The sequence below is a fragment of the Scyliorhinus canicula genome, chromosome 13 (assembly GCF_902713615.1).
Source record: "Scyliorhinus canicula chromosome 13, sScyCan1.1, whole genome shotgun sequence".
NCBI classification, from domain to species: domain Eukaryota; kingdom Metazoa; phylum Chordata; class Chondrichthyes; order Carcharhiniformes; family Scyliorhinidae; genus Scyliorhinus; species Scyliorhinus canicula.
Genome location: NC_052158.1, coordinates 117764159 through 117787713, shown reverse-complemented (window position 1 = coordinate 117787713; position 23555 = coordinate 117764159). Strand labels below are relative to the sequence as shown.

The 23555-nt window shown below is 48.9% G+C and overlaps 1 protein-coding gene across 2 annotated transcripts in view; it reads left to right on the top strand.

Moving 5' to 3' along the window:
* LOC119976317 (endothelin-converting enzyme-like 1) overlaps positions 1-23555 on the top strand; it is a 159603-nt gene that overhangs the window by 31543 nt on the left and 104505 nt on the right. For both annotated transcript variants that reach the window (XM_038816760.1, XM_038816761.1), the window contains exon 2: positions 8010-8078. In XM_038816760.1, the coding sequence (XP_038672688.1) occupies positions 8010-8078 (69 nt within the window). The remainder of the gene's footprint in view (positions 1-8009; positions 8079-23555) is intronic.

Below are 23555 nucleotides of genomic sequence, written 5' to 3'. Positions count from 1 at the left end.
AAAATTTCCGGTATTTGGGAATCCAGGTGGCGCAAGACTGGGGCAGGCTGCACAAGTTAAATTTGGCCAGGGTGGTGGAGCAAATGAAGGGAGAGTTTCGGAGATGGGATGCACTCCCGCTGTCGCTGGCAGGGAGGGTGCAGACTGTAAAGATGACAATCCTCCCTAGATTTCTGTTTGTTTTTCAGTGCCTCCCGATCTTTATCCCACAGCCCTTCTTCAAAAGAGTTAACAGGATGATCATGAGCTTTTTCTGGGCGGGAAAATCCCCGCGGGTGAAGAAGGCGATGTTGGAGAGGAACCGCAGCGAGGGAGGGCTGGCTTTGCCGAGTCTGATTAATTATTACTGGGCGGCCAACATCGCTATGATAAGGAAGTGGATGGTGGGTACGGGGTCTATCTGGGAGCGGGTGGAGGCGGCTTCGTGCAGGGGCTCCAGCTTGGCAGCCCTGGTCACGGCTCCTCTACCGCTGCCGCCGGCCAGGTACTCCACCAGCCCGGTAGTGGTGGCGACCCTGTGGATATGGGGCCAGTGGAGGAGGCATGTAGGGGAGATGGGGGCGTCTGTCTGGGCGCCAATCTGCGACAACCATCGGTTTGCCCCCGGGAGTATGGATGGGGGGTTTCGAGTATGGCGGCGGGCGGGGGTGGGAAGGGTGGGTGATATGTTCCTGGAAGGGAGCTTTGCCAGTTTGTGGAGCTTGGAGGAGAAATTTGGGCTGGTAAGGGGATATTATTTTAGGCACCTACAGTTGCGGGACTTTGTTCGTAGACAGGTCCCATCTTTCCCACGCCTCCCACCAATGGGGATCCAAGACAGAATAGTCTCTAGGGGGGAAGAAAGGGAGGGTAGAGTCTCTGATATTTATAAGGTTCTCATGAGGGAGGAAGGGTCCCAGACGGAAGAACTGAAACTTAAATGGGAGGAGGAGCTAGGCGGGGAAATGGAGGACGGGCTGTGGGCAGAGGCCCTGAGTAGGGTAAATTCGACCGCGACATGTGCCAGGCTCGGGCTGATTCAATTTAAGGTCATTCACCGGGCCCACATGACGGTGGCTCGGATGAGCAAATTCTTTGGGATAGAGGACAAATGCTCTAGGTGCGCGGGAGGACCAGCGAACCACGTTCACATGTTTTGGGCATGCCCTAAGCTTAGGGGGTACTGGGAGGGATTTGCGGGCGTCATGTCCCGGGTTCTAAAAACAAGGGTGGCGATGGGTCCAGGGGTGGCAATTTTTGGGGTTTCGGAAGACCTGGGAGTCCAGGGGGAGAAAGAGGCCGATGTTTTGGCCTTTGCTTCCCTGATAGCCCGGCGATGAATACTATTGGCGTGGCTTGCGGACATGTCGAGTTTCCTGGGTATGGAAAAAATTAAGTTCGCCTTGAGGGGATTTGTACAGGGGTTCGCCCGGAAGTGGCAACCATTTATTGACTTCTTTGCGGGAGAGTGAGCATCAGCGGGGTGTGGGGGGGGGGGGGGGGGGGGGGGGGGGGGAGGGGGTAGAGTAGAGTAGGAGGGATAAATTGGCGGGTAGTACCGGTGGGAGAGGAGCGGGCTTCTGCAGTATTTTATGATTGAAGTATTGAATGTACGTGGATGTTTGCACATTTTTGCCTTTTTTGCTTTCTTTCTGTTGATGTCTGTAACTGTTTACAAAGCCAAAAACTACCTCAATAAAATTGTTTATTAAAAAAAAAGATATATGGGGTTAGGACAAAAAAGTGGAATTGCAATCCTGGTGCAAATATTGAAACATATTAGCAAACATGTATACTCACTATCCTGTATATTATTAGCAGACAAGGCGCTTTAGAAATGTTATGAGAAATAGTTTATTAAATCAGTAATGACACATTTCTTTCCTTTCAAACTGAATTATTCTCAGTTACAACCAAAAAAGTCTTAGTTTCGAACTTGTATTTACTTTTGTTAAATTAAACATATTGGCCGCGATTCTCCCCCCAAAATTCAAAGTTAATTTGTGGTGGGTTTTTCAGAGGGTTTTCCACTGGCTCTGCCAACGGGTTTCCCACCCATATCCAATGACACTTTGTCACTTCTTTGGGCCCTGGGCAGTTTAGCCCACACTTAATTTCTTTTAGCACTGGGGAGCTGAACTCAGAGATTGGACCGCCATTTTGAAAGGGTGCCCCGATCTCTAAGTGAGCTTGTGGGTCACCCCCCACCCATGGGCAATGTCACCTCCCACACACATGGACACTACCCAACATCCCACAAGTGAGGACAGCCCGCTATGGGGTCCCTGGGGGTCCCCTCTCTTCAGGCCCCCCCAAGCCCCCTTACAGCATCCCATCCCTTCCAGGACCCCCACCCATCACCCCCACAATCTTCCGGAGGCCCTTACTTACCTGCCCTGCACTGCACGACCCTTAACACCCCCCAACCCTCATTTCATGGGCATGGCTTCCCTTGCCCCCTGGCATTCGGGCACGCTTGCACTGCCACCTTGGCACTCAGGCAGTTGTCCCAGCTTGGCAGTATCATCCGGGCACCTTGGAATTTCCAGGGTGGCAGTGCCAAGATACCAGCTGGGCAATTCCAAAGTGCCAGCGGAAGGGCCAGTGGGCCACCCTGCGCTTACCCTGACCACCCAGCAGTCTCCGAAGGCCCGGGAGACCCCCCAGGTGCCGTCCATCTAGTCCACGTTTGACGCCTGGCTGCAGCCTCCCTGGGGAGGCTAGAGTATTGACAGAGGCCGGTGGATCCCGGGCAGGTAGGCTGTAAGTAGATTTACAACCTACTTTCAGGAGCGATGTTTGGTCACGTCCATTTGGGGAGGAGTTCCGACTTCAACGTCTCGTGAGACTTTGGTGAATCCCGCGAGGCGGGGAGGCTGTCGGGAGGCTCGCTGCAGGCCTCTTCCAGGATTCTCTGGCCGCGTTGTGCTCTCACTTGAGCAGCACGGTAGTATTGTGGATAGCACAATCGCTTCACAGCTCCAGGGTCCCAGGTTCGATTCCTGCTTGGGTCACTGTCTGTGCGGAGTCTTCACATCCTCCCCGTGTGTGCGTGGGTTTCCTCCGGGTGCTCCGGTTTCCTCCCACAGTCCAAAGATGTGCAGGTTAGGTGGATTGGCCATGATAAATTGCCCTTAGTGTCCAAAATTGCCCTTGGTGTTGGGTGGGGTTACTGGGTTATGGGGATAGGGTGGAGGTGTTGACCTTGGGTAGGGTGCTCTTTCCAAGAGCCGGTGCAGACTCGATGGGCCGAATGGCCTCCTTCTGCACTGTAAATTCTATGACTATGATAATTGCACCCATAATGTACTTTATGAATATCAATTAAAAAATTGTTGAGGTACATGCAAGATTTAACATAAGACCATAAGAAATAGGAGCAGGAGCCATTCAGCCCTTCAAGCCATTCTACTTCAACACCTGGGGCTAGATTCTCCGCCCCGCCGCGCCACATTTTTGCCTCGACCCGCCGGCAGGATTCTCCGTTACACCGGCCGGTCAATGGCGTTTCCCATTGTGGGGCAGCCCCACGCCATCGGGAAACCCTCGGGTGCTGGCAACACGGAGCATCCCGCCGGTGGGGAATCCCACCCCGTTTTCCTGCACCATTCCTGTGTTGTGTGATGTTTTTAATATGTATTTTTAAAAATGTTTTTATGAAATGAAAATCGCTTATTGTCACAAGTAGGCTTCAAATGAAGTTACTGTGAAAAGCCCCTAGTCACCACATTCCGGCACCTGTTCGGGAAGGCTGGTACAGGAATTGAACCGTGCTGCTGGCTTGCCTTGGTCTGCTTTCAAAGCCAGCGATTTAGCCCTGTGAGCTAAACAGCTCCTCGTTGAAATGCTTTTTTTGGGTTTTATACATGGTATACTTGCAAATGTATAGAGAAACCAAAAAGAGATTTTAAAAAATAACGAAAACAAAGGGAGTTAAAAAACCCCAGAGGAAGTGTATATACAAAGAAGCAAGAAAAATGTCAGATGCCAGTAGTGGGGCGTTGGGGGGGGGGGGGGGGGTGCTTTCTCCCCCTCCCCTCTTCTCTTCTTTTTTATATACAAAACAAGTAAAACAAAAGCGGGTGGAAGGGGCACCGCAGGGTGGTGCCCCTGATGCCACATGCATCTCTTGGTCAGTTTTCTTTTTTGTTTTTGGCCATTTGCCTCAGCTTCGGCCAGCTGTCGTTACTTCTTCCTCTTTCGTTTGCTGCGCTTGTTGTGGTCGTTGTTGTTTCCTGTTTGTGTTCCCTCCTCTTTCCTCCCTTCTGGCCTCCCTCTGTTGTTCTCCTTCCTTCGTTCTTCCTCCCTCCATCCCTTCCCTCTCTTCTGTCGTGCCTTGGCTACTTTCCCCTGGATCTTGGCTACTTGTTTATTTGTTTGTTTGTCGGCCACAAACAGGTCCCAGAACAGTCAGGTGAATGGCTCCCATGTTTTGAGGAAGCAATCTTCTAACCCTCGGATGGCAAATTTGATTTTCTCCATTTGGAGAGATTCCGAGAGGTCGGACAGCCAGTCTGCAGCTTTGGGTGGTGCTGCTGACCGCCAGCCGAACAGGATTCTTCAGCGGGTGATCAGGGAGGCAAAGGCAAGGGCGTCCGCCCTCCTCCCCATGAAGAAATCTGGCTGATCTGATACCCCAAAGACCGCCACTTTCGGGCATGGCTCCACCCTCATCCCCACCACTTTGGACATTGCCTCGAAGAAGGCTGTCCAGTACCCAGCAAGTCTGGGGCAAGACCAGAACATGTGGGCGTGGTTGGCCGGGCCTCCTTGGCACCATTCACATCTGTCCTCCACCTCCGGAAAGAACCTACTTATTCGGGTTCTTGTTAAGTGGGCTCTATGTACCACTTTTAGTTGTGTTAGGTTGAGTCTTGCGCACGTGGAGGTGGAGTTGACCCTATGTAGTGCTTCGCTCTAGAGTCTCCACCCCATTTTGAGCCCAGGTCTTCCTCCCATTTCCTCCTCCAAGTGTCCAATATAGTGTCAGTCGTCTCTATCAGTCGTTCGTACATGTCGCTAGAGTTTCCTCTACCTAGAATGTCTGCGTGCAGTAGTTCTTCAGTAGCGTCTGTTGCGGTGGTCGGGGTACGTCCTTGTCTCCTTCCTCAGGATGCTTATAAGCTGCAGGTATCTGTTTGTTGCTTTTAGCTAGCTTGAATATCTCTGTCAGTTCATCCAGTGTTGTGAACCTGCTGTCGGTGTATATGTCCCTGACTGTCAGTGTCTCCCCGTCCTGTCTCCACCGTTCAACGCTGGCGTCCGTGAGTGATGACGCGAACCTGTGGTTATCTCAGATGGGGTCAGGCCGAATTGTTGCAGTAGCTGCTTCCAGGTCTGGAGGGTGGCTACCACCACTGGGATGCATATTGGGTGGGGATGGGAGTGCCGCCGTGGCGAGGACCCGGAGCGAGTTCCCTCTTCAGGAGGCCTCCTCCGCGCGCACCCACTCGGCTTCTGGCTCCTTAATCCATCCCATTATTCTCTCTGCTGCCGCTCCCCAGTGGTAGTACTGTAGGTTTGGGAGGGCTAGCCCCCCCCCCCCCCCCCCCCCCCCCCCCCCCCCCCCCCCCCCCCCCCTCCCCCCGCTGGACTTTGTTTTCTGCAGGATTATTTCTAAGTAGGAAGCACGTTCATTTTGATTGTCTGCACTCTCCCCGCGACGGAGAGTGGGAGTGTGTTCCATCTCTGCAGGTCCTTTTTAACTTCCCGTGTCAGGCTGGCCAGGTTCCACGCGTGAACCCCCGTCCAGTCATGAGTGATTTGGAGCCCCAGGTAGCGAAATCTGTGTCGGGCTTGTTTAAACGGCAGTCCCACCAGTGCTGCCCCTCCCCCTTGCGGGTTCACTAGGAAGATCTTGCTTTTGCTCAAGTTGAGTTTGTAGCCCGAGAAGGCACCAAACGCTTTCAGGAGAGTGATGATTCCGTCCATGCTGCTTTGTGGGTCCGAGGTGTAGAGGAGTATGTCATCCGCATCGAGCGAGACTCTGTGCTCTCTGCCTCCCCTTTGGATCCCCCTCCAGTTCTTTGCTGTCTGAGAGCGATCGCTAGTGATTGGATCGCTGGGGCGAACAGCAGCGGGAACAACGGGCATCCCTGCTTGGTCCCCCTGTGCAGCTAGAAGTACTGGGAGCTGGTGTCGTTTGTCCGTACTCTCACCATGGGAGCATTGATGTTTTTAACATGTATAATTCTATCGATCTTATTGAACATACTCAGTGACTGACCCTCTCAGCCCTCTGGGGCAGAGAATTCTAAAGATTCACCATTCCCTGAGTGAAGAAGTACCTCCTCCTCTCAATCCTAAATAACCTGCCTCTTATTCGGAGACTGTACCCCCTGGTTCTAGATCACCCCTAACCAAGGGAAACATCCTTCCTACATCTATCGTGCCAACCGCTGTAATAATTTTGTATGTTTTGAATTAAATCACCTCTAATTCTTCTAAAGTCCAGAGAATAAAGGCCCATCTTTCCTCATAGAACAATCCTTCCATCCCAGGAATTAGTTTTTGTTGCACTCCATGTCTGGCAAGTATATCTTTGTTAGGTAAGGAAATCAAAATTACACCCAATACTCCAGGTGTGGTTTCACCAAGGCTCTATATAATTACAGTAAGACATCTTTACTCCTGTACCCAAATCTTCTTGTAATGAAGGCCAGCATACAATTGGCCTTCTTAGTTGCTTGCTGGACATGCATGTTAGCTTTCAGTGACTAATGAACAAGGACACTCAAGTCTCTTTGAGGTTGTATTTCTCAGCCTCTCGCAATTTAAGAAACACTCTCCATTGCTGTTTTTCCTACCAGAGTAAATAAGCTCACATTTTTCCACATTGCAATCCATCTGCTAGATTTTTGCCCACTAGCGTTGCCATCATGTCATAGAATTGATGAAATATCATTTTAATTTCTGCACATGACGGGAGCTCCAACATTTTAAAATGGCATTTAGGAAGAAAGAAATATAAAATGTACAGTGTTTATTGAAGTAAGTTTCTCTGAAAACAATGTAAATCTAAATCCATATATTGCCTTCATACCCAGGCAAGTGATTAATTTGCCAATAATGAAACATCATTCATTCTTCAGTGCACAGATGATAGCATCTCCATGATATCATCTACCTGCACCTTTTACAGCATGGACTTTAAATCCAGCTCTCCAAACATTTCAACCTAATGTTTGTAAGTGCTTCAGTTTTGCATGCGGCTGCCACTACATGGTGGATTAATGACGTTTGGGACTGAGACCAGTTAAGCAGCTAATTAGCTACTTGATAAATATGAAACTAGTATAATTATAGGTCCACTGAGATTGACCAGCTTCTTGTCATTAAAAGACTCAAATTCTTATTTCATGAATCTAACAAAAGGAAAACGCCTACTGGTTGCCATTTTGATTAACAACCAATAACATTTCGAATAAAAATGTTCTCTTTAAAGAGCAGAATATACCCCAGTATTTTCAGTCTAATTTGATTTACTTTTTGTTATCTGAATATATATGTATTGTATCACATATTGTTATCTTGAAACATAAATATAGTTAATATATACTGCAGTCCCTCAACCAGACCAATTACCACTTGATATAGTGCCACAATGCGATCAGTTAAGATATACAATTGATAATAGATTTTAGTTCTAATCTGAATTCTCGGCAAATCAGGTGTAGTTTTAAATGTTCTTGCATTTTATTCTGAGTCATATTTTGTTTCATCTTTGTAGAGAAAAACTGAAAAAAATATACAATTTTTGCAGCATTTGAGAATCCCACGTTTTACAATCCAGTCATAATTATATTGATGCGCATTTTAAGATTTTTACTAATAATGCCTGCTTGCACAGAGTTAGCAATATAGGATCCAACACATTGTTTATCTTTTGAATGTTCGCTAATATTAATTGGTTTTGTTCAAACATCCCACTTAAAAAAAAAAGAAGAATCTTTCCTTTGGAACAAAGCCATAATTGACATTCTAGATGAATAGATGTGAAAGTGAAATTCATTTATTACCGTGTTTTATAGATTGACCAAGATGGACTCACACTGCCAGAACGTACACTTTATTTTGGGCAAGATGAAGAAAGTGAAAAGGTAAAGCATCCATAAATCTTTTTGGTGGATTAAAACATAAATGAAATAATCAGAGGAAATCTACAGATGCCACTTAAATTCAGCTGTGTTTAAGTAGCTTTGCAAATTAGATCAGATTGTACTCGGATGATAAGTTAATCAGTAGAATAATACTGTGCATTTCCAAGCTTTAATTTAGAGTGTGAATGGTGCAGTGACTTACAACATTTTCTTGCCTCAATTGGGGTGTGAGCTCAGATACAGACAATAGGAATGCAATCATTTCACATCCTTTGCACATCTTCGAGGAATTGTCTATTTTGATAGCTTTCAATGAAAAGGCCTGTGAAAATGTCGCCATGATGTTCCATGTGTTGCATTTGCTCTCCTCGTCCCTTATATATCTGTCGTTGTACCATTCTGTCAGTTAATTTTCCCTAGCTGAAGATTCTTTAGCTGTGAAATTGGACTCCCAAGTGCCACTGGTGCTGGCCCAGTCTGTGTAGTGCCTGCGTAGCCATACTAGCATTCACCAGAAGCTTCTAGAATGGGCGGGTCATTGACAGAAAGCAGAAATGCAGAAGGGGGAGGTTAGTTTGAAGGAAGTAGGTTGGGTGGTAAGCAAGAGTTTGATGGTGACACCATCTGCTGTTTGCACTTCATGTCAGATAGTAGGATGAGAGTGAAATGGGATATGAGAAAGGTTGTGAGGCAGGAAAGTACCATCATCCTCAGTGTCCTCGGTGATGTCACAGCCATCCCCATGGAGCAACGCACTGTCTCCAGAGGGCTCTGGAAAGGCAGGTTTGTTAATCCTTGGTCAGTTGTTTGCTATTCCCTGCTGTTATGAAGCACCTTGTCCTGCAAGAGAGAGAAAGGAATTGCCAGCGAGTGTTTTACAATGTTTTTGGTGATATGCTTGCCGTGGTTGAATAGCTGTTGTCATGTGGAAGCAAAGAGAAATGGTTGTGAGTGTATGAGGGGAGAGTTAGAGTTTCTGTGCAGCAATTGTCCTGATTGCTGATGGTGAATTACAGGGATGTGCTTCAGTTAGCAACGCAAAAGGTTTGAGGCACCATGGGTAGGAGATGCCATTTTAAGCTGTTTTCACTGGTCTTGACCACTTGTGAGAGGTCACTGAACTTTATCTGACATTGCAGCCAGGTCCTCAGGGCTGGACTCCAGGAACTGATTGCTGACCATCTGTTCCCATTCCTTTCTCAAGATATTACTTGACCACCTCTGTGGAAACATGGCGGCCAGGACTCTCCAACCCAGCGCCGGGTCGGAGAATTCCCGGGAGGGCGCGAGAATCACGCCCCGATGCCAGCCTCTTTATTCTCCAGCGTTGTTTTACGGGTGCCGGCAGGATTGCCGCCACACCGGTTGGGGGCCATTGACAGCAGCACCCCCCCAGCGATTGTCCGGGCCCCAATGGGCCGAGTGGCCGATGAGTTTGGTCCAGTCCCGCCGGCGTGGATTACTCACCTCACACACGGCGGGACCTGGAAGGTAAGTGTGCGGGGGGCCTTCCTGGGGTGGGGGGGCGGTGGGATCCGACCGCGGGAGGGGCCCCCACGGTGGCCTGGCCCGCGATCGGGGTCTATCGGCGGGCTGGCTGGTTCCGTGGGGGCCTACTTTACTCCGTGCCGTGCACCTGTAGGGCTCCGCCTTGTTGCCCGGGGGCTGGCGAAGGGGACCCCTGCGCATGCGCGTAAATACACTGGCCGTTCCGCAAATGCGCGAGATCACGCCGGCCGTTCCGCGCAGGGGCGAACTCGCGCGGGCCGTTCCCCGCCGGCTGGAGCTGCGGGGACGACTCTGGCGGCAACCTAGCCCCCTAGAAAGGTGAGAATTCCTCACTTTCGGGGGCCGTTGACGCAGGAATCGTTGGCACCAGTTTTCCTGCTGGCGTGGGGGACATAGCCCCATTTTTAGAGAATCCCGTCCAGCATCTTTCCTCCTTTCCACCTTGTTTACTAAGTCCTGCAGTAGCCTATCTGAAAACCTGGGACACTTTTCTCTGACCTGTTGCATCATTTACTGAGCTTTACCTTTAAGCCAAACCTCGCAGAAACTGGTGCATTTCTATTGCCCGTAGCTTCTCTTTAAGAGCTCTAGGCGAGTTATGTGTTGACCTCGACCTGCAAGCGCCTGGGCCCCTGTTGAGTGTGCAGCTAGTAAATGGCACGTTTTGTGTTTGGCTGGATGTTCATATCATTTAGATGCGCAAGAAGTATAACATTTACTGCATAATTACATCCACAAAGGGCCTTGTTAAATATTTTCCTCCTTTGTGTTCAACTTCCTGATATTAAAACTTTGGAACAAAGCCGCCTATATCTTCTATTAGTTCATTTGAAGAAGCCAACTGCACAGATTTGGGATGTCCATCCCCACCACCCAGCCTGCAGTATCTCTGGACTGAGAGACCCCTAGAATGTTGAATGCTGCTTCCGTGCTACTTGTATTGACCAAAAGGTCTGTTTGCCTGGAATCACCTCAGCTCCCTGAGCTGCTTCGGATGTGCTTGTGTTGAGGGATCATTTATTCCCATTGCATCTGACAGCAATCGGTCAGTGTATAATAAGGAAAATGATTTTCATACTTGCACAGCTCTTCAATCGACCACGTTTCTAGTTTCAGTTCAAATGTTTAAGTTGTAACTAAATTTTGTTCAGCCAGAATCACATCAATCAACTCACAAGCGTAAACGTTGTGTTCTTTAGTGTAACATCAACAACTTTTCATGCAAAAAATTAAAAATCTCAATGGCAAGAGCAGTTCTAACTCGCAGCAAATGCTGAAATGCTCCTCCACAGCACGATCAGGGCCAATGATGAGGCAGTACCACAAACAGCCACCTTACTCTTGCATAGAAAGTGCTTAAACATTTCTCCAGTTTTAATAAATATAAATCTGTTTAAATTGTTGATGCTGCTTGTTTTCTCTGTTGTATTTAGTAATTTGTGAATAAATAGGTCAGCTTGTCAATTTCAGTCATGCAACATATAGGGCGCGATTTACTGCCTCATGTGCCCAACTTGGTGGTGTGATGAGGCTATTGAATCTCACTGAGTGGGATCCAGATCAGCATATTTGAATGAGCCGTGTGGTTCATTCAAATATGCCTGTGCGGATTCTCCCAGCATCTGGTGACGAACAGCCGCCCCAGCAAGATCTGGACTCGGCGCTGTTTATTACTGTTCTGCACAAACCTGGACCAGATTTAACAGCACCTGGGGGATTTCCCAGGCCATTTGGGTGGTCGGGGACAGGGCAGGGTGGCTCCCTGGCTGTGCCACTGGCTTCTGGGCACCTTGGCACTGCCAGGGTGGCACTGCCAGGCTGGCTGGGGCACTGTCAGAGTACTGGGGCGGCAGTGTCAGGGTGACCATGTGCCAGGGTGACACTGCCAAAGGTCAGAGCCGGAGGGGGTCCATGCCCTTGAAAGGGGGTGAGGGGTTTATGAAGGGTGTAGAGGTGAAGGTCAGGTATGAATGGGCTTCATAAAGGTTGGGTGGGGGTTCCTGAAAGGGGGAAGTCCCGAAAAGGGGGTGAGGAGGCCTGAAAAGGGGGGGGGGGGGCCCTCAGCGCTCCCATCGTGGGGTGTTCTCACTTGCGGCGTGTGGCGTAATGCCCATATGTACGGAGGGGTGACATTGCTAGTGGGGGGGAATCCTCAAGCTCATTTAGAGATCAGGGCACACTTTGAAAATGGCAGCCCGATCTCAGCTCCCCAGTGATGTAAACATTTCTAAGTGTGGGCATGATGGGGGAGAAACTCCCCAAGGCACAGAAAAGTGTGATTGAATAGGCGAGAAGCACCTTGCCAAATTACATTTAAGGTGCGATTTCATGGATAAGTTTCTAAGTGTGGTAGCAAGCAGGAACTGCCGTGAGCTTTCCGACGCCCGGCCTGACGAGACCCTCACCACTAGAAAACCACGGGCTTCACGCTGAAAATGACTGTCCCACCGGCTGATTCGCTGGTTCTGCGCTTGCCAGCCCCCCCTCTAAAAAAGGAGAGCAGCACTTAAACCGGTCCTGCACAGTCAACCTTACACAGCTGGCAGCCATGCAGCCAAGGAGACCAGCCCCACAATTCAGGGATGCCGATCCCCCCCCCCACCCCCATACTCACCATCTCCGCCCCATGACGAATGAAGCATGCGGTTCACGATGCCCTCTCTCAGTCCTCACAGGAGAGGTTGACACACAACAAACGGGAGAGGGCCTTGATGGGCGGCGGGTTGCCGACATCAGAGTCCTCATCCCTCTACAAGGAACGGGCCCTGGAGGTCGCGGTGTGGCCTGAGGACAGATCTGTCACCAACCAAGAGGATGGCGTACGGCACAGAGGTGAGCTTCCACTGGGTCCACCCAGATTACCGGTCACAAGTGAGTTGTTAACGCCATACAAACTGAACTATCCCTCCCACAGACCACGTGCCCATTCTTCCATGCGATCCTCATCCGACGATGCCGGCCCATCTGAGATTGTTCCCTTCCCTGGCTCCCATGAGAACACCTTGGAGGGGAGTTCCGAGGAGACCACTGTATTTGCGGCGCAGCAGTCACCTCCACCTTACACCAGCACAGAGACAGTAGTGACCAGGCTTCTGGGGCAGATCCTGGTGAGCACCACACAGCTGCTGATGTACATCAGGTGGAAGCTGGAATGCCCAGGCGAGACAGCTGGGTTCCAGTCTGATGCTGAACCTCTGGACCAGGTTTACCCGGAGCTGATGCAGATGCTAGGTTGCAGCCGTGATGTTCAGAGGGAAATGTCCCAAAGGCTACAGGTGCAGGAGATAGCACAGCGGCCAACACTGCTAGATTGATGACCGCAGTGGAGAGCCTGGTGTATGATGACGGCAGCATGAGTGGGGGTATCCAAGGCGTGGTTCAGTCGGTGCTGGCCATGGCTGAATGCCTTGACAGCATGTCTGAATCGCTGGGGGGTGTCCCAGTCCCACGTGGACCTTGATGAGTCGCTGCGGAGCATATCCCAGTCTCTGGTAGGCCTTGCCGGGGTGCTCCAGAGCTTGTCCCAGTCACTGAGGAGCATCGCTGAGGGCATTGACACCATGCTGCAGACATCGGGGAGCTGCCAGATCCAGATCATGGAGAGGCGGCCGGGGCTCAATCCAGCTGGCCCTCCAAGGTGAACCCAAGGGTCCTATGGTCACCACCCGGCAGGGTGCCTACAGAGAGGCCGCCACTAGCTCCCTTGAGTTCCACCTCCCTGACAATGTCGAGTCTCGGAACCCGGAACAGGGTGGCACAGCGGGACATGTGGCCGCCGGCAAGTGGGCCAGGCCCTTCTGGCCCCAGGACCCCAAGAGGATGCCTGCCAGGGGCATCGAAGGCCATTGGGCACAGTGGGCAGCAGGCTGCCTCCACCTCTGATGTGCATCATGGGGACACAGCCCAGTGGTAGAGCAGTTTGAAGATCACTGAGAGGGCACCCGGGAGGGGGGGGGGGGGGGGGGGGCGATGAGGGAGAAGGAGAGGTTAGGAGGGGTGTGGAAGGTGGGACAGCACTATTGTGGTGGGGCCACATATGTATAGAATTTTAAAACGTTGCACTACAACTGTGGGCAGCACGGTAACACACGGGTTAGCACAGTTGCTTCACAGCTCCAGGGTCCCAGGTTCGATTCCCGGGGTGGGTCACTGTCTGGGCAGAGTCTGCACGTTCTCCCCGTGTGTGCGTGGGTTTCCTCCGGGTGCTCTGGTTTCCTCCCATAGTCCAAAGATGTGCATGTTAGGTGGATTGGTCATGTGAAATTGTACCTCAGTGTCCAAAAAAGGCTGGGTGGGGTTACGGGGATAGAGTGATGGTGTGGGCTTGGGTAGGGTGCTTGAGCCGGTGCAGACTCGATGGGCATGGAGCTCCAGGGAGGGAGGGGAAAAGCTGAGGGATGGTGGCAGGGTGTGTGGGAAGAGGGGACGGAGGGATTAGGGACAGAGGTGGGAGGGGGTTTGATGACGGATGAGGCCACGTCCTTTGTGAAGAGGGAAACGATGAGGAGTTCCCTGGCCCTCCGGGCTTGCCGGACCCTCACTGCTGCCATCTGTCCTTCAGCCTCCAGCTGATCCTACGGGTTCTCCCGGGGATTGTCTTCCAGCCCCCCCTGGTCCGGTGACTCCCCAACCTGGTGTCATTAGCCAGGTCCTCAGCGGGTACCCCTTCTCCCCTAAGAGCCAGCCGCCTATCCTGGGGTGCTCCTCGAAGAGGCGGGGAATGTCCGACTGCCCCAGGATGACACTCCCGGGAAGCGTACACACACATGCATGATCTTTATGTAGTGGCCACACACAAGCTGGATGTTCAGGGCTTGTGGAACCCCTTCCTGTTGATTTGGGGCATTCCCAGACAGCATTGTGAGCACAAGGCGACATACGTGCCATCTATTACCTCCTGGACCTGGGGCATCCTGGTGATAGTGGAGAATCCTATGCCCGGGCATCCCGTTAGGTCTCGTCTGTGTCATAATTTATATATCATGTGGAGATGCCGATGTTGGACTGAGGTGGGCACAGCAAGAAGTCTTACAACACCAGGTTAAAGTCCAACAGGTTTGTTTGGAATCACTAGCTTTCGGAGTGTTGCTCCTTCATCAAGTTTATACAGTTTGCTGCCAGGGGCAAACAGGGCATCTGAGACCTTGCGGACCGTAGCTCTTGAGGTGCTGCACAAGTCCCTGCTTGAGCCTGGGATGACCCTGAGGTGTAGATGTTCAGGGCTGGGAGACCTTGACTGACACCGGGAGCGGGTATCCTCCTCCACGTAGTGCCAAGTCCACAAGGACATGGCACAGGTGCCGCACTGTCTTCTTGTTGAGGCGGAGTCTCCTGCGGCATCCGCTGTCCATCATCTGCTTGAAGGACCAGCGATGCCAATACGTCCTGGGCCTTTACCGGCCTCCTGCTCTCTCCCTTCCCTGGCCTGTTGAGAGGCCAGGCCCTCAGGGTGTGGGGAGAGCTCCTGCACATAGGCCGCCATCTGGAGCCTCTGTCGACGCTACTGACCCGCTGCCTTCTCCAGTGTCTGGCCTCCTGGCCTGCCAGCAGCTCCATGAGGGCAGCCTCTGCAGGGTCCAAGATATCATCCATTCTGTGGAATATTTGTGAGGATTAGAGAGGGTGTGAGACTGACACCAGCGGTGTCATCACTCTGAGACTATCCATTCTTCCATTTCCCACTGCCACCCCTGCTTCCCCCTTCCCCGACCCCAGCCATCCGACACTCTCAGCCCATGCACTCCGTCTGTGGAGGAGGCCCCGGGTCATCGAACCTCAGACCCTGTATCACAGACACCCACACTTAACGTTACCTGGACCGGGCGTTAGCCTGCTCCCTGGTGCAGACAGCCGCCCTCTGGTTGCCGAAATGTCCCCGGCACAGACGCCCATCTCCCCGGTGTTCAGATGTTGGCTGCTGCCTCCTGCAGTGTTCTGCCACAGTGATCATGCATCACCTTCTGATTGGGATTCTGGGCAATAAATAATTCTTGCTACATTGCACGCCTACCCATGGGAATCCACCAGGGAGCTGTGCAATGCTCACTTAACTCCGATTGCCAATTCTCTATTAGCAATGGCCTTCAGCCGCCCGGTCAGAGGCCTCTGCGGTCAGTGGGATTTACGGGTGGTCTGTGCGGCGGGGGCTGGGGTTACCCCTGGAATGAAAGCACACAATTCCCGGGGTGGCATGGCGGACCCGGGGGCACTGAGCCACCCATCTTCCTCCCTCCCCGCCAGGCCATGGGTGGGAACTCCGAGTGACCCGCTCTGGGTCACTGTCCGTGTACAGTTTGCACATTCTCTCCGTGTTTGCATGAGTTTTGCCCCCACAACTCAAAGATGTGCAGGGTAGGTGGATTGGCCACGCTAAATTGCCCCTTAATTGGAAAAAATTATTTGGGTACAATAAATTTATTTTAAAAAAGAAATGTTGAATTCCATCCTTAAAATGTAAGGCTCCTAATTTTGTCACAGGACTGATAATCCTTATAACCAGCAAAGAGAAATGTCTTTATTAGATCTATTAGCAGCCTTCTGGCATAACGTCACACAAAGTTACAAAATATTTTTAACAACTTTTACATTATTCATGTCAGGAAGCAAAAGCATGATAACTGATTATTAGTGCTTTACTAACACAAGATAAAGAATCAAAAGTATAGGAATTCACAAATATCCCAGTAAATTATTCCAAATTCGTAACAGAAGCAATAGAAAACAAGATATTAATATACACCTGTTATGCAATTTCCTATCTATTGCACATTTAACAATACGTGTGAAAATCTTGCTATGGTTTGTTCAATCACATCAAATTGCATATCTGAGGCCTTCAAAAATTTCATTTTGTAAAATATTGCTGTAAAATATGAAAGCTGCTGACGGTGTATAGAAATTACTTGTATGGCTGCACGAGAGTGGAGGATTTTTTAATAGAAGATTTCTCAGGAAGGATATTGCGATTGGAATGTCCTGCTCCTAATCTAGGCTAATATTCCAGTGCAGTAATGGAGAGGTCAGCTTGCATCTTCTGGATGAGACCAAGACACTGTCTGCCCTCTCAGGTGGATGGAAAGATAATGGGTGTGGTTTTCCCATCGTGTTTCACACGGCGCTGATCCTGTTGGGTGGGAGTATCACGAAAGAGGCCTATAACAGGCCTTGCGCCGGGCTCAAAACTACACCTGTCCTGCGGCACCCAGAACAAATTCGATCACGCCCTCGCTGGCCGTGATCCAAGTAATGATAGTAATGGCTCATTCCAATAGACACATCCGGGTTGAAGCCACATTCATCCGGTTCCCGGAGTCACCAGCCGTGACAGCGAGTCCTCACTCGGGCGTTGATTAGTACGAGTCTACACAAACGTAGACCAGGCATGGTGCCAATCCAACGTCTCAGATTCTGTTGGAGGCTCCCGGATGGTCGGGGACACTGCAGGGCAATGATTTGCCTCCTGGCATCAGGGCACCCAGGCATCTTGGCACGGGGTGTCACATCCGTGAGGACCCAACACTGGTGCCGCACTGCCTCTCATCTGAGATGGAGTCTTCTGTGGCATATGCTGTCTGTCAGCTCACAGAATGGCCAACAACGCCTGTACACCTTGGGCCGTCACTGGTGTCCCCTTCTAGGTCCCTCCTCAGCCTGATGGATGGCCAGATCTTCAGGGTGTGTGGCCCCCTGCACATGGGGTGCCTCTGCTGGTGTTGTGGCCTTCTATGTCATCTGTCTACCTTGGCTGCAGCAACATAGCGAGGGCAGTCTCCCCGCCATCCATACCAGCAAACACTCTTTTATCTGCAAGAAATTGGAGAAGGAGAAAGACAATCAGTTAGGGTTTCCACCCCGGGACCCTCAAATCCTTCAAGCATCCCCCACCCTTACCATGACTGTCCCACCCTCTCAGAGTGCCACCCAGCAAGACCGTTGTGCTGGCAAATCTTGCTCTGCACACTTGCTCCTGGCCACATTAGGAGCCCCTAGATCCCAGACCTCTTCCAGGAACATTTGAGTGGCCATGCTCAGCTGCCGTCCAGTCATCCAGACTTTTACCCTTTGTCTGCGAGAGGATCCTCAATGGTGAAGCTCTGCTCTTTAGTGCACTAATCTTCCTCTGAGTCATGGCACCTGAACTTTCGAGGAGGGACTTGGGAGTTCAGGAGTGTGAAGTGCTCTCACAACTAACAGCGCTAATTCTTCATTTGAAATAGCCTTCAGCTGTGCAGCTGGAGGCTGCTCACAGTCAAAACAGGGTGAAATTGACTTTAAGGAGAGAAACTGCAGCAGGGCTCTGTCCTGGGAGAGTTTGGTAGGACAGTCAGGCTGCAGCTGTCGTTGCCCCTGTTATGGGTCTCCACAATATTTAAAGATGGCTTGAAGGCCTCACAGATGCACAGCCCTCACCCTGTGGTCCAGGGGCAACACCCGACCTGGAACCCCTCCCATCCCAAGCACTGGGGCAGCAGCTCCGATGCCCTTGAGCTGCATGCCAGAAAATGGAAATGGTGACTCTCTTCCCCAGTTCCCCTCAGATGCCATTGCGCCAGCTTGACCTTTTTAAACAATGCCCGGGTGACTTCCCGCTGGGGAGTCGTGTAATTTCAGGGAGGCGGCTGCATTTGACTTCAATCTCGTTAATGAGATTGAAATTAATGCAAATTAGGGTTAATGATATTTTTACCATGTGGGGGCGGCTTCACAGGTACAACATCACTAGTTTGGTGGGTAGCGTGAAAGCCGACCTGGCGAGGTGGGATGGTCTCCCTCTCTCCCTCTCTCACTGGCGGGTCGGGTGCAGGCGGTTAAAATGAATGTGTTGCTGAGATTTCTGTTTATTTTTCAATGCCTACCGATTTTCCTGCCAAAGGCTTTTTTCAGGGAGATTGAGGGAAGGATTACCTCATTCATATGGGGAGGGAAGGTTGCCAGAGTAAGAAAGATGCTGCTACAGACGGGAAAGCAGGCAGGGGGTTTGGGTCTTCCGACCTGATGTACTACTACTGGGCGGCGACTGTGGAGAAGGTGCGGAGCTGGGTCAGAGGGGTTGATTCCAAGTGGGTCAGAATGGAGGAGAGTTTGTGCAGGGGGTCGGGACAGAAAGCACTAGCAACAGCGCCGCTCCCGATAGCTCCGGGGAAATACTCAGGAAGTCCGGTAATAATAGCTTCATTGAGAATTTGGAGGCAGTTTTGCCAACACTTTGGGTTGGGGGCAGGGTCAAGGGAAATGCCGATTCGAGGGAACCACAGATTTGAGCCAGGGAGGTGGGATGGAAATACATCCAGGTTCGAAATTTTGCCAGAAAGGAGATACAGAGCTTCCCGGAGGAACCACATTGATGGAGGAGGTGCTGACGACAGGGGGACTGGAGAAGGGGTAGTGTCAGCGGTTTATGGAGCTATTTTGGAAGAGGATAAGGCACCACTGGAAGGGATCAAAGCAAAGTGGGAGGAAGAGTTGGGAGAGGTTATAGACGAGGAATTCTGGTGTGAGGTGCTCCGGAAAGTGAATGCCTCCACCTCATGTGCGAGGTTGGGGCTGATACAGCTGAAGGTGGTATATAGAGTGCACCTCACGAGGGCAAAGATGAGCCGATTCTTTGAAGGAGTAGAAGATGTGTGTGAGCGTTGCGGGGGGGGGGGGGGGGGGGGGGGGGTGGCTAATCACGTTTATATGTTTTGGTCCTGTCCAAAGCTAGAGGATTACTGGAAGGAGGTTTTTAGGGTAATTTCCAAGGTGGTGCACGTGAAACTGGACCCGGGCCCCCGGGAGGCCATATTCGGGGTGTCGGACCAGCCGGGGTTGGAAACGAGGGTGGAAGCAGATATCGTAGACTTTGCCTCGTTGATCGCCCGAAGGCGGATCCTGTTGGGATGGAGAGCAGCCTCTCCACCCTGTGCCCTGGCGTGGTGGGGGGACCTGTTGGAATTCTTGACTCTTGAGAAGGTTAAGTTTGAAGAAGGACGGAGGGGTTCTACAATTCATGGGCATTATTCATTATGCACTTTCAAGAACTGGATAACATCGAACATTAGTGGGGGGGGGATGGGTGAGAGGGTTGGGGGGAGGGGGCTGTGTGTATTAAGGGTGACTATGATGTCGGCGTTTGACTGGGGTGAGCACAGTAAGAAGTCTTACAACACCAGGTTAAAGTCCAACAGGTTTGTTTCAAACACTAGCTTTCGGAGCACTGCTCACCTGAGGAAGGAGCAGTGCTCCGAAAGCTAGTGTTTGTTACAAGGGTGACTACGGTTGATCCCTGATTCCTTTTTGTCTTTTGTTTATGTAAACATGCGGGCTAATGTTTGGGGTATGGTGGGAGGATGTGATCGTTGTTATTGTTATGGGGATTTACATATTTGTTGCTGATAATTGTTTATTGTTGGTGGGTATAAATTTGGGAGAAAATGTGAAAAAGGAGGAGAATAAAAATATTTTTTAAAAATGAAATTTTTACCATTTTGGGCATGATCTGTAACTTGCCATTGGGAGTGGGTTGAGTGAATTGCAAAATGGTTGAAGCCTGGCGTGAAACTCGATTTTGCCCTCTTCCTCTATTCGCCTGGCACACCCTGACCCATGCCTGGTGCAGTGCGGTCACTGAATCGTGCCATTCCTCATTTTCTTGGGTGAATTGCACCCAACATGGTATGATTTGAGGAAAAACAGGGTTTTCTCCATCCCACCTCTCCAGGTTTCTGTTTCAGCACTCCGTCGGGATGCTCCGTTTCACCGGCTGGTCAATGGGATTTCCCATTGTGGGGCAGCCCTGCGCCATCGGGAAACCTCTGGGCTGCTGACAAAAGGGAGCGTCCCGACGGTGGAGAATTCAGTTTGGGGAGTTTTCCTTGAGTCCTGGTCAATACCAATTCCTTATCCGACATTACTAAAACAGGTCATCTGCTCACTTCTGTTTCTTCTGTTCATGGAAGCTTGGTGTGTTCAAATTGGCTGCGTCATTTCTTACATTATGCTTAATCACTTGTATGATGCTTTATTAAGTTCTGAGGTTCGGAAGGGCACTATATAAGTGCAAATCTTTCTTGACCTTTTCTTTGCAAAAAGTAGTAATGGATTTTAGCAGATATGCATTCAAACTTGGGTTAGGCTGTAGTTAGTCATACACTTACTCTTGAGCTTCACTACATGTTATTTTTTTTTTATCCATGACATTTTGCTTCAGTGTTCCTCTCATTTCTTTCAGCCAATAAACCAGTTTTTCAGCATCTTGAAAAGTATGAAACTAGCAAAATGACAGCAAGAGAACGTTTCTTCATTCAAGGGTAAAATTCAGTGCATCAAATCTAATACATGCAAATGAATTTAAGAACTAACACTAAAGTTAACTTGCTAATGTAGAGTGCATGTGGCAATCTCACTGAAAGAGTTCATTGCTATTAGTGAAAGAACCAGGATAGGAAGTAACAGAATTGGCAGATGGAAATTAATAAATCTAGATTTTCAGAAGGTAATTGATAAAGTGCCTCAAAAGAGACTTGTGTCTAAAATGAAAGCTCTTATGATAAAGGAGGAATTGTAAATTACTTAATAAATTGACTTCATAATTGAAAACCAAAGGTAGATCAATGGCAGTAATTCTAATTGGACAGCTGTGATAGCAGAGTCGCAGAGTTCAATCTTGAGACTTAAGCTACTCTGAACATAAATGACATTTCATATTAAAAAATGTAGGTTGAAGGTATTGATGCAAAATGTATGACACCAGCAGCAAAGAAAAATACCTGTTATCCAAGCAGATTCATAGAATATAAATCTAAGGATGTTATTCTGACATTTTATGAAGCATTCAAAAAGCCACATATGAGCAGTACATCAACATATGATTACCATCATATAGAAATGACTTTGAGGCTCCAGAGTGGATTCAGAGAAATGCAACAAAATGATTCCAGATTTAATTCTTTTAATGAAGAGAGCACAAGCATTTAAATTTACTCCATTACAAAAATGATTACGGTGGATGTCACTCAATTGTCTTAAAATAATCAAGGAACAAGGTAAATTGATTAATAATGCTTTAGTACTTTATGTAAAAGTACAGCTGAATAATTAGAGAACATGATCATTAAGCGAGTTGTTGATTTACGCAATAGTGTGCCACCATTTGTGATATATTCTCTGCTGACACACTCACAAGGTAGTCATGTTCATTCTTGATTCAGTAGAGAAGGGGGTTTTGGCCAAAAGGAGGGTAAATGTTTTTTTTAAAGGATATGATCAGATTTTGAGAAAGTACTAGATAGTAGAGAGAACTGACTGGGCCAAATAACCTTTTCTTGTTCCTATGTCCTTGCGTTATAATTAATTTTCTGGCAAATTAAAATATTACGCAAAAGGAATTCATTTTTATATTCCCAGCAATTCACTTTGGTAGTTAAAATTGGTTTGTCAGATAATCAGGTCCCAAACTACGTATGTACATTGCCATGAGCATGCTGCAATGGTTAGTTCAGAAATGTATTGTGCAGTTGTTGTCTCTGTCTGCCTTTAATGTGTCACCGTTGATATTTGGTGTTTTTCTGAATGGTGATTTTGCTAACTGGGGCTTGGTGCATTAAGTGAGACTCCAAGTACAGGCCCCAGGCTGCTTGGCAATTCTTCCAATGCATGGGATAAGCCAAGGATTGCATGCTTAGTTTGGGATATGCCCCATAGATGCTTCAGATGTAGGTTACTTAAAGAGGGCTGAACTCCAACCTAGTTTAGGATGTACCTTCTAAACCTGTTAGTAGTGAGAGCCACACTTTTCTCTGACAGTGATCCATCGACAAAAAGAATTTGAAATATGTGTCGGGCTTCAAAAGATTATCATGATTTTTGTGTAAAGTATTAAAATAAAATGATATTTTCAGCCCTCGTTCGGAGAATAATTTGCAACATATAATTGGATTATAGCAGATTTTTGGGGCGATGGAAGTCAAACATGTCAAATGGCTAATTTTAATTTTAGATGCTCGGTGGGAAGTGAATGGGCAGAGCATGAACCTCGTTACCATTGTTACTGGTCTGTGATCCAAGTCATTTAGAGATTCGGGCCTCATTTTCATACTGTCAGCGAGTTGCCATAGCCAAACTAAACATTGTGAAGACAAAAGCCGTAGCTCTCAGTATCAAGTTCTCCACACCTGTCCTATTGTAAAGCAGGTCAATGTCCAATGTCCAACCCATTGTCCCCGAACAGTAGCTACACTGTAGGACAAAGTATACAGGAAGAAATATCTGGGGTGTGTGAGAAAGGTACTGCAATAATCATGGGTGACTTTAATCTTCATGTAGATTGGGCAAAAGACAGATTGGCAAAGGTAGCCTGGAACATGATTTATAGAATATATTCAGGACAATTTCTTGGAGCGTTACCTTTTAATGCCAACAAGGTTGCAGGCTATTCTAGATCTGGTAATGAACAATGAGACTAGATTTCAATGCAATGAGCATAACAGTGAACTGGGAAACTAGGTTAGAAGGTAGGATACTAGAGATGCAACAACAGACTTTTCAGGAGATATTTAGTAACTCTTTGCTAAGATTTATCCCAGAGAAAGAAAGACTCTTTGAGAAGGATGCATCATCTGTGGCTAAATAATGAAGTTACGAATTGTATCAAATTGAAAGGAGCACTGTAGAAATCTAAAAAGATTAGTGGCAGGGCAGAAGATCAGTCAGATTTTAAGAACCAACAGAAAATGACTAAAAACAAGTGATAAATTAACGAACGAGAGAAACTAGCTAGTAATATAAAGAATAGATAGTAAGTGTTTCTACTGTATTTAAATAGGAAAAGTCCAAGTAAAAACTCATGTTGGTTCTCTGGACAGTGAATCTGGGGAAATTATAATGGAAAACATGGAAATGTAGGAGGTATAGAACAGATATTTAGTGTCTTTATTCACTATAGAATACTTAGCAAACTTCCCAAAGATACCAGAAAATCAAGAGGTGAAC